General features: G+C 38.4%; 1 protein-coding gene across 1 annotated transcript; it reads right to left on the reverse strand.

The window, feature by feature from the left end:
• Window positions 1–71: 71 nt before the first annotated feature.
• LOC107225478 (juvenile hormone esterase) lies at window positions 72–12,719 on the reverse strand. Its single transcript, XM_015665963.2, has 8 exons — window positions 12,545–12,719; window positions 6,488–6,770; window positions 6,230–6,415; window positions 5,841–6,040; window positions 5,612–5,768; window positions 2,642–2,956; window positions 2,432–2,567; window positions 72–2,349 (listed from the first exon to the last, which is right to left on the reverse strand). Exons 1-8 carry the CDS (start codon window positions 12,677–12,679, stop codon window positions 2,184–2,186), a joined length of 1,578 nt encoding a protein of 525 aa, XP_015521449.2. The 5' UTR covers window positions 12,680–12,719; the 3' UTR covers window positions 72–2,183.
• Between the last annotated feature and the right edge of the window lie 1,880 nt (window positions 12,720–14,599).

A 14,599-nucleotide genomic window follows, 5' to 3' on the forward strand; every position in this document is an offset into this window, starting at 1 on the left:
GACCTATATGAGAACAATTTGACAATGTGATTAATAAACCAAAGAATGCGAGACGCACAAGACGCATTATATATCGTTCTACTTTCTTGTTATTTTATTTTATCACCTTTCGGAAAATCGTGGGAACGATCGTCAGGGAAATATTACAAGCATGTCATTTACCTATTTAGCAAATCAAGCTTAACGCCAAAAGATAGAAGGTTGAGTAGAAATTAATGGCTCCAAGTGATAATATCCCGAAACTTTCAACACCTCGCGACAAAATATCTCGTCAAAATAAACTCGCAATAATAACACACAACAATAATATCATGAGACAATATAACCATAGACAAAAACATCTCACGATAAAAACATCTTATGGGACAAAATGAGTTCATCTGCGTTGTATGCGGTTTGTGGCGTGTGCCGGATCAATGGGACAATTAGTGCAGACGACGTTCAAATAAATATTATTCTCGTGAATTTTGACCCTGGTTATTTTGTCGATGTTATTTGGTCCCTGTTTATTTTGACTTGAGTTATTTTGTCGTTTAATATTCTTGTGACAAGTTGTTACGTCGTAGGTAACTTAGGCGGGTTATTTTGTCGTTGAGATATATTCACGTGGCACCAAATTAATGTATCTAAAATAATAACGATAGCGAAAAACAACAGGCAAGCGGCAAATAACACCGACTCATGCATGAATCGGTACTACTTCGTTATAAGAGGATTTACCTTCCGTTCCGATTGAGCGAGATTTATGGCTTCCCCCACTCTACCTTTGGTACCCGAGGTCTTCCAACTTTGACGCGGACTTCTCGTGACAAGCGAACAATGAGTTACGTTGATTCATACCTGTTCAGACACCGAATTCGTATACAGAATTCTGAAGATTCTCTTGTAACGAGGTAATACTGTAGTAGGAACGCACTATAGAACGTGAAAATAGGCTTGACTTGTATTCTATAATGTGTACCCTACAAGTTTACTCGTGTTTATTTTGGTTGATCTCTATTTTGTTTTGCAAATTTTTTTTTATTACTCTAATGCTTCAGACTATTTATACCTCATATGCCTATATTTTACTATATTAAGATTGGACTGTTGCCCTCCCTGGGTTCGCCTCTTGGATACTTTTCCCTTGAATAAATGAAAACTAAATAAATAAGTTAGGTGTATAACACCAGTGAACGCAATTCCTGGAAAACCAGGGATTATAAAAGAATATTCTAAAATGCATCTTCACTACGTCGGATTGCAGAAGAATTATCATGGTTTAGTTCTGGAATTAAACATTCCAGCTTTACTGTACGAAGAATCATTAAATAAATAGAATCCCGATCGATTAACAGAAAAAAAAGAACAGAAATCAGTTGAAAATCGGCAATATAACAATTAAACCTGAATTATCATTGTCTAGTCAATCGAAAACTTGTTTATAATATACCATTTTATCAATGATATTAAGATATTAGGTGATTTGCACTAAAATATGGCCGTCACTTTTCTTATTCTTCTCGTCACACAATTACTACTTTATTATTCTTCTATGTTTATTTTGTATTATTTCACTTTTATTAATTCTTCTTAACGATTATTGCGTGTAGTAAACGTTCTCGATACTTTTGTTTTATTGGACAAGGGAATATGTATGTAATCATTTCAGCCGACACGTCCAGAATCACTGGTTTTCTCGGCTGATGAGTCTATGAGGTATGTCAATGGGTGATTTGGCAGTTTCACCCAAAAGAACATAATATTTTTTAACCAATCCAAATGGAAAAGTATTCTCATAATGAGAAATGAATACTATAATTCTCTCAATTCAAATTAGGAAAAAAAAAAAACTGCCAGATCGCATCTTGACATGCCTTACTTTGGAGGGTGGTTTTACCCCCTTAAAGTGTTTAATGGCAGGTAAAAAACAACGTGTCACTTAGTTTTCAATCTACTATAACATGTTCCAAATAAATCAATTCCAAGAGATTGACCTGGGATATGTTCTTCGTTAGTATACCTAAATACCTTTTATACCGGCACGACTGCGTCTTATTGCAAAGCGTAGATGTTAACTCTTAAACGCCCTCCCATCAAAGGAATTTGGATGAATATGGAAGAACAAATACAACAACGTCGAAGTATTACTGAATAAACTTATCACCGCTGAACAAACACGCAAGAAAAAAGTACGTCTACTGTTAGTCCTTGACAGTGGCACGGACACGTTTCCATAACTGCCACATTTCCTCGTCAGGATTAACACCAGCAGAAAGTTCAGCACCAATCTCTAGATAATTCTTAGTTGTGCTTGTTACTGGTTTCCATTTCACTGTGATCAGATCATCCCGTTGCGGAGTTGGATCCCTACATCGGTAGAGAAATTTCATCAGTCCTCGTGTCCCTTTTTATGTAGGTCACCATGGCCAATACTTGATTCGGAACTTACCCAGTCTTCGCAAAGTCCGTCCACATTCTGACAAACCTTTCGGAAACCGCCTCTTCGACCGAACCTGGTCTAAGAAAATTGACGGTGAGTCGGTGCGGGTGAAAGAGATACACGAGTTCGTCAGCGTGTCCAGCACCTGGAAAAAAGGCTTTAGTCTAGCTTACGGTTGTTTTCGCTGATGCGAGGTAATTTACGAACAGTTATACTAACCTTTAACTTTTATGTTGAAAGTATGTGAACCGAAGGTAAGCTCGGCGTCATGGGAGAACCGATAAAGATAGGTAGGAGATTCGGCTGCGGTTCGAATGCTCACCACGTCGTGAATACCAACAACAAACTGAAGATCTCCCATGGCTTGGACGAACTCGTCGGCCGTAGCCTTGCTTATTGGCCTATCCCCCAGGTAAAATTTTCTCACCTGTCTTATGGCGTCCAACACCTTTGATGGAGGCAGCCCGGTTAGTCCACGGGATACTGAAGCCTCGAAGTGTTGATCGACTTTGGAAAAGTGATCGTCAGTTGATTCTGTACAAAATGTGATCGATTTTTGAGTACATAACTTGATTGTTGAAGATCATAAAGTTCGAGTCATTCCTGGATGGTCCATGATTCATGGTAACGGAGGTTGTTATCAGTTACGATGGAATGGTTCATCCGAGTACATGTGGCAATCAAATGAAGAATTAGGCCATCGGTGCGAAAAAATCTTGGCATCACAAATTTGCTTTGAAACAATTTTTTGATTCGAAATAAACTTTGATTACCAAAAAAAGTTAATTTTGGACTAGCTTGATCTGTTTGAAGTAAGCTATACTGATCCCCTTAAAGCAACCATAAAAATAATGTTTCAATCTGAAAAGCGTGACATCTATACTGACGAAGGGTTGGAAAATACCCGATGTGAGCACACAAATGATTACAAATATATTAGATTGAAGTTGATATATCGTTCGGCTCTTAACAGTCATGTGAAAGTAGAAAATGAATGATCGATGAATTTTCAAACACATATTATTATAAAACATATAATGATATCGGACTGCTAGTTTCCTATTTTTTCTTTCCATTCCTCTCTCTCTCTCTCTCTCTCTCTCTCTCTCTCTCTCTCTCTCTCTCTCTGTCTCTCTCTCTCTCTCACTCACTCACTCACTCAGTATTCCTCCACTTCTCGACTTTTTATCCTCTACTCTAGTACTTGCGATTCCACCTTTATCCAATCACAATGACTGTTCTATCTCGAAGACATTTCGCCGACTTCGCTTCTCCAGGCCGTGAAGCATTTCGGCTCACAATCTCGTCATGCTATTTACGACCTCTCTCACTTCATCAATTCCTGTTTGCTTTCCCCGTCTTCTTGTCCTCTTGAAACTTTAACTCAATGTGACTATCTTTCCCCAGCTTTTGAACCAAACGTGAGCCCTGCCCTTGGACAATATCAAGTCTCCATCCTCTCTTGACAAGTTCATCCTACGTCAGAGATCTCTGTCTTCTACCGAAGGTTCACGTGCGCTTTGTTCTTGAGCACTTATCGAGTCACTTGGAAGCCCACCATCTGTTTGATCCTTGCCAATCTAGCATTGCTTTTCTGGTCGTTGGTTCAGCACACAGTCCGCTCTTCTTGGACTCAATGAGGACTTTTTAAAGGATATTTATAATCGTATGTTGATAGTATTTTTACTCTTCAACTTTACCAAAGAAATCGACACCATCCATTATTGTGTTCTAATAGCCAAGCTGTCCAATCTTGGTTTTTCTCAGCATGTTCTCCGGTAGATTTCATCTTACCTCAAGAGCTGAACGCAGGCAGTGTCCGATACAGGTGTGCAGCTCGCATCCCCGGCCAAGCTCAACTTAGCAACTCTATTCTTCTTCCTTCTCATCAACGATAACTTAGATATTCTGCGGCACTTCTACACCGTCTACGCTGATCATCTGCAGCTTTATATTCGTTTTTGTTCGTAGGATTTTCTGATCGCTTATCAATGTGAATGGCTGTCTCAGGGTGAGCAGCGAGCTTCTCTCTTCAACTTAATGCAGCTAAAATGCACGTGCTGATCTTGGACAGTGATTCGTACGTGACTCGCCTTGTTCCCGCTAACCTACCGCCTGTCCTACAGAATGACGAGTCAGTAGCGAGTTCTGATGTTGTTGGTATATTGAGTATTAAGAAGTTCCCGCGAGAACGCAAAAGTCAATTATCGTTAAGGAAGTGGTGCCATCAGTGGCACGAGATATAATCCACTGTTATGATCTTTCCTTTTCTTTGTTTTCTTTTGTAGGCTCTTGAGAGGTAGTACTCTCTATGCCGTGTAACGGACAAGATCATAAACAAAACCTCTTCTGTAACCACTATTCAAATTATTTCATTATTCAATAAAAATTTTATTATTTTTGAAATTAAAGTGCACCTTTATTATCCTGAGTAAAAATCCCAAAAATTCAGGATCTTGGTTTACTCGTAGATGGCAAGTTTTCCTAGGTGGCTCAAGTTAATGTCATCTTTAAACGGGTCCATTCTACTCTCAAACAGCTTTTAACTTCTTACCTGCTGTCTCGTTCGTCGCGTAGGTTACTGATAATCTTCCTAGTCTTCCGTACAAATGACTAATGCTGTGTATACTATGACTATACTCTGTGATCTTCATACCAGCGGTCTTGATCTTAAATTGCAAAGGCTTCTCAACACTTATGTCCGGTTCGTCTGTGCGTTATTCAAGTATATTTTTGATACAAAGAAGATTCGTAAGTGATGCATACTTTCGCACTTGCTCTTTCTCTCGTTTTTTTTATTTTTGTTATTTCTTTTCTTTTCTTACTATTTCGTTAGTCTTGTCTCTGTTCACTCTTGTAAGCTACTTTATTTCTTTGTTTTTCTTTCCTAGGTGAAATTGTTTTATCTACTTTGGGCTACATCGCGCTTACAATATGACCTCATTTAATTGTAATTACTCTCTTGTTAGCCAACATTGTTGTTGTTATCAGTACCGGTTCTATTCTATTTCAATCTACACCTATCACTGGGTCTACCTCTTACACATACTGCTCTCTGTTCCTTACCTATCGTCATCTATGCATGCACTCATTCCGATATCATTCTGACTGTCTATCCATTCTTGTATCTCAAAAATATTCTACGAATGATTCTATTGTTAAGTCTATTCTCTCGTTTTACAAGCTTACCCAAAAGGTGGACTACTCCCTCGTGACTATTATATCCAATCAGGAGGGGTACGTCGTGAGCTTCTGCAGCGAGTTCAATTGCAGGTCGTGGTAGAAATGGTTCCGAGCTTTTGTCGTCAACGCTGGGTGCAAATGGGAAACCGAAAACAAGTTGTTCCTGGAACATTTTAACCACGTAAAACATCGTGACACAATTGCAAAATATTATTTAAAGCAAACCGTCACGAACCTCGGGAGTCAAAATCTTAAACTGAGCATCGCCGAGCTCGTGAGCCGGAACAGTTCGAAGAAATTTAACAATTTCGTTCGGGTCGGTGGTTTCCTTTCCAAAATGGGCAGCAACGCGTTGAGCGATTTCTGCGGTCTTAAAGGCACGTGCCCACGGGTTTAATGCTACGCCACTTTGAGAAATTGCCTTGTGGAAAAGACCTAAGCAAACAGGCAAACAACCGGTATTGAAATAACGTTCACCAAATATAATATAGTAAGACTGTAAAAGACCCAAAAAATATCTGAGGCATATAGTGATCGAACCCATTCCGCCGCATGTTGAATCGATTCGTTTCGTTTCTCACGTATTGCAAGTAATGCACAGACTTTCTTAAAAGTTTTATGCACCTTTAGTGAGTGGCGACAATAACAGGTAGTGTATGCACGCGCCACCAGCGCTTTCTCCGAATATCGTAACATTGTTCGGATCACCGCCAAATTGAGCGATGTTTTCCTTCACCCACTTGAGACCAAGAACTTGATCCTTCAGTCCCATATTTCCCGTCGCCGCTTTGTGATCGAGTTGGAGGAAACCTGAAAAACGCAAAATGTTTTCTACAAACGCTCTTTGGAATAGAAACAAGAAGCTCTGTGATATCGACTGACCAAAGATTCCAAGCCTGTAATTGATGCTCACGTAGACAACATCCCTTTTGATCAAATAGTCTGGACCGTAAATACTAGACCCTCCGTTACCCCACAGAAAGGCTCCCCCATGGATCCACACCATCACGGGTCTCGACCCCTTCAACGACGTGGTCGCTACATTGATGTAAAGGCAGTCTTCGTCACCCTCGACTTTGTGAGAAAACTCATCGATCTGCACACACTGAGGACCTTCTTCCAAAGCGTCGCGCACCCCACTCCATGGTTGCTTAGGTTGAGGGTCCTAATGAATAGTAAAACCAGTTTTGGTGAGAACTGCCTTACTTTTGACAAAAAATATGACCACTATATCACCATAAATGGATTTTTTCGCGAATAACACAGAAAAAAAAACAATTGGTGATACTATCTATATTTACCATCTGGCATCAAAATGTGAAAATAATAGTGCTGCGTACACTGTAAGTAATATATTACTGTCAATTTCTATAGACTATAATTTAAAGTTAACCTCATATTATCTGACATCAATCTGATACTTAACTCTCAAATTTCGTCACTAAATTTTTTACGGTGCTTCCATGTATGGATTACCAGTCGAAATTTCTAATTATCAAATAGATAGCTCCACTAATTATGGTTTCCCATTCATGAAGTGTACAGCGTAATGTGGGATGTTTAAATGAAAAGGTGGGGATGACCGGTGCCGAAAGTAACAGGTGTTAATGTCAAATTTGCGATTAGAGCACCACCTCACGGAAAAAAGTGTCTTCTACTAATAGATTATATTTTCCTAGACCACAAGATATTTCTGAACGGTGTTTCGTCACCGATAAATTGTTTTCAACTCACGAAAGTGAATTCTTAACATTTATTTCTAATTGCTAAGTTCGGCATTTCTCAATAGAACTGAATGCGTGTCAGAATTGCTTGTTTTCCCGCGTTAAAAACCATGGTCAACCATCTTCAAAACCGTGAAAATATTTTTGATAATGCGTGTTTTGCTGCGCTCTTATTTCTTTTGAGCAAGATATTGGGCGGAATTATTATTATAAATTATATATTGTTAGCCATATGCTCTCGCGAACTTTCATTGTGGAAAACTTAAACAAAGAACCCTAATAACACGGTTCTCTATGCAATTCTGTACAGAAACAGTCTGTAACGTCTTGTATTAGCGTCAACCGCAGGTGGTGGAACGTACGTTATCTTCTTTGGGTTTCTCATACAGGATTAATTTGTGGATGTTGATTAAGAAACATCTCGATGTTTGAGTGTTGTAATTTTATTTTTTCTAGTTTCCAGATGAGAAGAAGAACCACCGATCACGGGGTGCCTCAGGTTGACGGTGGGGACTATACGTTTGCCCTTTGCAATAAAATGCATTTATGTCCCTTTTCTATAAGCTACTGTGTTAGTAAAGGCTGGACTCCTGTGCCTCGCAGTGACGCACAGTCGTGCCTTGTGTGTGTGTGTATGTATGTGTTTAGATACCTTGGGAGTGCCAGTGAAACTGCATTAGCCATACTAGATGCCAGCTAGAGGATAGCTGAGGATGTAGGTGAGCTGAGAACGATAGTACTCGTTAATAAAGAAAATAACAGAAAGTTTTATTGCGATCAGTGTCGCTAAAAAAATGCGATATAAAAGAAAATTAAATAAAAAATAAAATTTGCACGTAATCGAATAAGGAAATAGTCATAAATATAATACAAACAAAAACGTATAAAGATGGCCTAATATCGGTGCCAACTAGCGCGGTAATTAATCGTAAAGATTATAGATGATATTTGTAATTAGTCAAGTAATTAATAGTTTCGTTATTAGCAAGAGCAAGAGATGCTCTAAGCAAAAGGATATATCAAAATTTCTATTGAGAATAAAAGAATTGGACAGTGAAAGCAAGTAATCGAAAAAGAAAATTCAAATTCGTGACCAAATCAGCTGAGAAGGTTCAGCTACCCTACCATAAACCTGCAGGTACTAAACAGAGCCTTATTTAGTAATTTTTGGTCCTTACGTCTTATTCAAAACCTTGAGAAAGCTATCTTTTTCATACTTGGATCCCGCGTGGACCTTAACGTCCTCATATGAGAGCCTGTCCAATATTTTGAGGTCCTCAAAAAGTACTGCAGTAGTGTCTGGATTGGTGATTATATTATTTTACTTACTTGGAATAATTAGATGCGATAAACTGCAAAAGTCATTAGAAGTAAGAGAATTGAATTTAAGTGTCATGATAAATTAAATAATATGAATACGACATGTAACGATACGTGGGTCCATATATATTATATATTCAAAAATACGCGCCCTAGCAAAGGAATACGTATATCACAAAGGCAAAAGTAAACAGCATTTATGGAACGATCTTGACCAGACGTTCCGGCAAACGACGGACGAATCTCTTTCTCTGCTAGAGGACGTCACGACGTGAGGTCGTCTCGGACACTCACATACTAACTCAGATTCAATTTCCAATTTCAAATAACTCGGACAAAATCCGTTTCGTTCAAAAAACTTCGTTGATTGTGACGAATCATCGACTTCACCAACTTCATCTCGGAGCCTGTGGGCCATTGAAAATCAGGAGTTGCATCCCGGTGAAATTCAGCGACGACTCATTGCCGGGGACCCGCCGCCAAAATCCAGGAAATCATCTCCGGAGCCGCTGAGCCACCCACAATCAACAAAAGGACTACGAGCTAAGTTAACCCGACATCGAATCGTAGGCGTACTGTGCCACATTTGATGTTTCTGCGAAGCTTGAATAGCATCTGATAGATTTACCAAAAATTTCTGTTTATGTCACATGATTTTCATTTTGAGTTTCTTGATAGTGAATCCGAGTAAAATCAATTACCAGTTTCTCAGTCATCTCTAGAACGTAACCTCCATGCAGGAACATTTTTATTTTTTACGTGTTTGAATGAATGAGGTGTGAATGCTTGTTTTTTTTTTATCTCGAGCCATTGTAAGCTCCCACAGTGCGTGTTGCACTCCGAAAGTGATATATATATATATATATATTCCGTGATTGCAACATAAATCAGATACCTTCCGTCATAATTTTGCGAATATTCTGTTTGACCTCCTCACCCAATCCGAATATCCACATTCATCTCAATTATTCAAATGTTAACAAATTGTGGCGAGAATCACGGAATTTAAGCCGAAGAAGCATCGTCACAATCGGTATTAATTTAGAGATGATTTTCACATCCGCGAAAATATGAGGAACTCGGCAAATCTCGGCCATTAAATATTATGATCAACACTTGAATTTGGTATCATTACTCACATGTCGATCAATCTAAGTATCGAAATCAAATTCAATTATTGATCTTAACATTCAATGACTGTAATTGTGTGTAAATTCTGTGGTAAAAGACCTGTCTTAAGGATATAGAGGATATAGAGGACCTGTAGAGGTTTCAAAGATGTGCTACTTTGAAACTAAACTTGGAAGAAACGGAAATATCGGCCTAGAATAGTTTCTCTTTACAAAAAAAAGTTAGCCCTCCACAGGTCCTACTACGTCCTACCAAACGTAGGACTTACAGGCGTACACGAGGGTCTAACAAGGGGAGTGTCAAACTTGGGAATCACAGATTTCCATCACTTTTATATATATTGTAGGGCAGGGTCCCCTCAATAAATATATAAAGCGGCAAGACGCCATTCGTTTTTATTATTGAGAAATTTCAACTCAAAGTTCTATATGTAACTTAAGTAGAAGGAACCTTTTACCGGTTGCAGCAATAGTTCCGTGGCGTAGCGGTAACGATCTTGCTTACTGAGGGACCGAACGGCTGTTCAAGTTCCGTTAGAGTTACTTTTTTTTTTTTTTTTTTATAAATTATTTAATACAAAAATAAATAATTAATAATTAATATTTCTATAAATTATTTTTTTATTTTTAAGTTAGGAAAAAATACAAAAAATGATAAAAATAGGATTTGTAATAATTATAATAACAAAGTAATCAATATTATCAAAAATAAAGTCGCTCAGTAAGCAAGAGCGTTACCGCTATGCCACGGAACTATTGCTGCAACCGGTAAAAAGGTTCCTTCTACTTAACTTACATATAGAACTTTGAGTTGAAATTTCTCAATAATAAAAACGAATGGCGTCTTGCCGCTTTATATATTTATTGAGGGGACCCTGCCCTACAATATATATAAAAGTGATGGAAATCTGTGATTCCCAAGTTTGACACTCCCCTTGTAAGTTTCGACTCGAGGCTGTTACCGTGCCGACACTTATTTATATACATTTTGAGCGGCTTCCCCCTCTTTGTCGGCATGCTAAATTAAGCTTCGTGTATGCCATAGTTACAATTTTTTCTGAGTTATTTTCGCAGATTCGGTTTAATCTATCGTCAACGTTCTTTTTGTATTCCCGACCTTTTCACACTTCCTTATTCTAATCCGATTTGGTATTTTTGGTTCGTTTGCTTTACTCTGTGCTTAAATAGTCTATACACAGTCCGATGCGGTTAATTCCTAATATTTCAATATTGCCGAAGCCTAGACGTGGCGTTCGTTTTGACTAGTGAATTGTTCAAACGAGAAAACAGAAGGAAGATTGGAAACCTTCGGCCGATATCGTTCCATTGTTCTCTGGCTAGTGAATAACTAAAGAGAATACGTGAAATGTACTGACATTGTAATGCTTGATACATTACAACTGCGATACATAGTTATTTGAGCCAAAAATGAAGTCATGGCATGCGTTCGACGAAATCGTAATAGTAAATTCATTTGCGATACGTGCACTTGGATATTTTACATATAGAATAAAGTTACGGCATCGACAAGATTTTTTTATGATTCTGACAAATGTTGCAACCTGAATTTAAAATAGCTAGACCAAGGTACGACGCACAAGTTAGACACATAGGAATGTGTATGAGACGATTGAGACGCCCTCTTTCGATAACCAGTTTTCTGTGGCTGACGCCAACTGACGTCAATTCGTAGAGAAGACGCGTAATGTAAATACACCTAAGAGAATGTTACTCATCAATAAATAATACTTGTTTTAACAGTGCTCCATGGTCTCTGCCAGACCACAGCTGGCAGCTTCGAACTTTATTTGATCTACCGCATGGGACCGACTCCCTCGGTATTATCACATAAACAATTTAGCATATTGTTATAAATAACTAGGGCTTAATTAATCAGTAAAATCAGATTTTAGTATTTAAATTCATGTCTCAGCTTCACGTTATTCGTTCCAGTAAAGTCTTCATGTTGTTTCAGGGGCTAGACCAATAAATGTCTTGTCGTAACTGACCGAGAACCGATATAAACGTCGTTTTCCCTCCATATCCTCAATACAACATTTACCGTTCGTCCGGAGGTCCTTATGACCAATTGCGAGTAATAGGAACCATCCAATAGCGGAGGTTTACAATTATTTATCCTTGTAATAACGATCCGATAGTGGAGGTTTATTATTTAATCATCTATGCCTGTGTGTAATCATCCGTTAGTGAAAATTTATAGTTAATTATCCTTGTAACAAGCATCCGACAACGGAAATTTATTGATTGTCCTTATAATTTTTCGATAGCGGAAGTGACGCTATTCTACACAATCTCCTACTTAAATACATAAAAAATTGCGCTAGCTCGTAAGTACCCAACACTCTCAATCCTACCATATACATTCCTTGTTATCCTGTTAATTTTTTGAATAAACAAATCTTTGTTTCCCATAACATAAATATTACCTGCTTCGTTTTGTCGATTTATTGCCTAAGTTCATTTACCTAACCCAAGGTCTATTCATAGCCCATAGTATAGTCCAAACGTGCTGAGAAGGGTCTTGTCACTTTACGCTGCTATTTCCACACTGTTCATTCAATTATTACTTCAGAAAGCAATTAGCGGTCGCTGGTAATATTTTTAATAACGTGCACGTGGCCGGGGTGTCGCAGTAAAAATATCGCAGAAATTCTTTTTCAATTTAATTCAAACACCGCACTTATAAGTACATGGAAAAGCGTATCCTTAATCTCTTCTTTCCATGTGATCACTTAACCACATACCTTAAATCGCAGCTCGCCGACGGGAGGCTCTGCGTAAGGAATGCCCTTGAATGAAATGAAGGGGAATCCATCCTTAGTCTTCGTCTCAGTGCCGCAAAGCGATCCTTCCTTCACAAGAACAACTGGCCGAACCATCTCTGAGTAGCTCAACTGATAGACAGACCGCAAGGCATGCAGTTGGATTGATGTAAACCTGGTGTTCTCTCTTCTCGCCCCCTCTTCTCGCGTTTAATTATCAAGTCGTTTACGAGATAGCCCAGTTACGTAACGTAACACTGGCCAGTGTTCAACTTATTATGTTATTTATCTGTAATACCGCATTAGGGGCCGTCCATTAATCACGTGATCTTTTTTTAAGCATTTTTCAACCCCCCCTCCCCCTTGGTGATGGGTGGTGAGGTTTAAGACTACCCCCCCACCCCCCACCCAACATCACGTTTATTTTTAGTATCTAAAAAAAATCTAAAATTTTTTAGAATATCTTAGAATATAATCCTAAGTACAGATATAAAATATAATCTTATCTTATTCTGATATTAAGGACCATGATAAAAATGTCTAGATAGAAAGGTTAATAATGAAAAAATAAATACACGTGATATCTTATTACACCCCCCCCCCCCCACCCCCCTTGTGACATTTCGTGATTTTTGTCACCCCCCCCCCCCCCCCCCCCGCCCCCCTTTCAAGCCTCACGTGATTAATGGACGGCCCCTTAGCGAGTTTCAAGCGTACTCTCGCGTTACGGATTTGATGAGGGCTCACGTTTGGCTCATTTACAATATTTGATCTTGAATTATTTACACGTGGCAAAAAATTTCAGTATTTTGACAGTTGGGTAAATTTGATCGGGGCATAGAGTAAGTATTAAATTTCCTAACGACGTGCAGAAAAAGTGAAGTTCACGTTTAAAATTTTGAAAAAAACGGTCAACGAAAAATGCTGCGTTAAACATGATACGTAATAGGAGTGCGACAGTTTATTTATTCCAGCATCAATATAAGTTTATTTTTCAACATTCACAAATTGGAGGTTATAGTTTTAATATCTAACAATGGAATAAACTTTAGAAAAAAGTGCACGTTGACGATAAAATATTTCTGAAAGAATCAGAGTATAAAAAATTTGGATATGCACGGTCTCACATTTGTAACGCGCATGTCGTGAGATGCAGCAACATCGCACTCAAATAACCGCACAGTACAAACGATGTAAACAGTTCAAACCGCAGCTGACACATACGAACCACAAAATGTTCGAATACATTGTTGCCACATTTCGTGCTGTCAAACGTACTACACGTATCAAGGATATACTCGTTCTACAAGAAACGTTTTTTATGCGTATTTTGATTGTGGAACCCGTTTTTACGATGTATTTGTCCGATTAGATAACATTTTAATGTTAAACATTGGTAAATAAATGACACCTTGAAGCCTTTGGCTCTATTCAGAGAGTTGCGCGGAAGCCTGGATCCTTAAGAAAAGCAGTTTCTGAATTGAAGTTATGCAATGTACCTCTATTCTATTTCCCATTCTCCATGCAAATTCTGAGACGTTTATTTGAGCAGAATCCTGCAGTGAAAAATGAATATGCATATTCGCGGCCTTACAATTTGTGAAGTGTTGCGGTTCCAATAAAAGCATCATGTAACAAATACTTCGGCATCAATTGAACAACCAAAATTTCATCATCACAAAGTCTGGGTAAAAATTCCGTGACTTTCAGCCAATGAGTCAAGTACGCCAATAAATTATATCTCTATCTCCAAAGATTCACTTCACGCCGATTTCGGTTATTTATTTTGTAACCAACCGGAATTTATAGAACTAGATTCTCAAGGCCAAATTTTCATGACTCATATACGAATCGGATTCCGTATATTTCCACAAACTCATTTTCAAAAGCGGTGATAATACGTATCGACCGTACTTCATAGCTACGCTGATCACGTTTAAAGGCCAAGCAGATTTACCTTCTGATGCAAAATAATGCAGCAGTGCGTGATACATTACTGATACTGGATTATCACGGGGATCCCAAACACATTCCGAC

The sequence above is a fragment of the Neodiprion lecontei genome, chromosome 7 (genome assembly GCF_021901455.1).
Source record: "Neodiprion lecontei isolate iyNeoLeco1 chromosome 7, iyNeoLeco1.1, whole genome shotgun sequence".
NCBI classification, from domain to species: Eukaryota; Metazoa; Arthropoda; class Insecta; order Hymenoptera; family Diprionidae; genus Neodiprion; species Neodiprion lecontei.

Excerpts from the sequence above, each read along its gene's own strand:
- LOC107225478 (XM_015665963.2), bottom strand. The coding sequence starts at position 12,679 with ATGGTTCGGCCAGTTGTTCTTGTGAAGGAAGGATCGCTTTGCGGCACT. Across the intron at positions 6,771-12,544 it reads TCGGCGAGCTGCGATTTAAG|GACCCTCAACCTAAGCAACC; the intron begins GTATGTGGTTAA and ends ACTATTCATTAG. Across the intron at positions 6,041-6,229 it reads ATTGTCGCCACTCACTAAAG|GTCTTTTCCACAAGGCAATT; the intron begins GTGCATAAAACT and ends CTGTTTGCTTAG.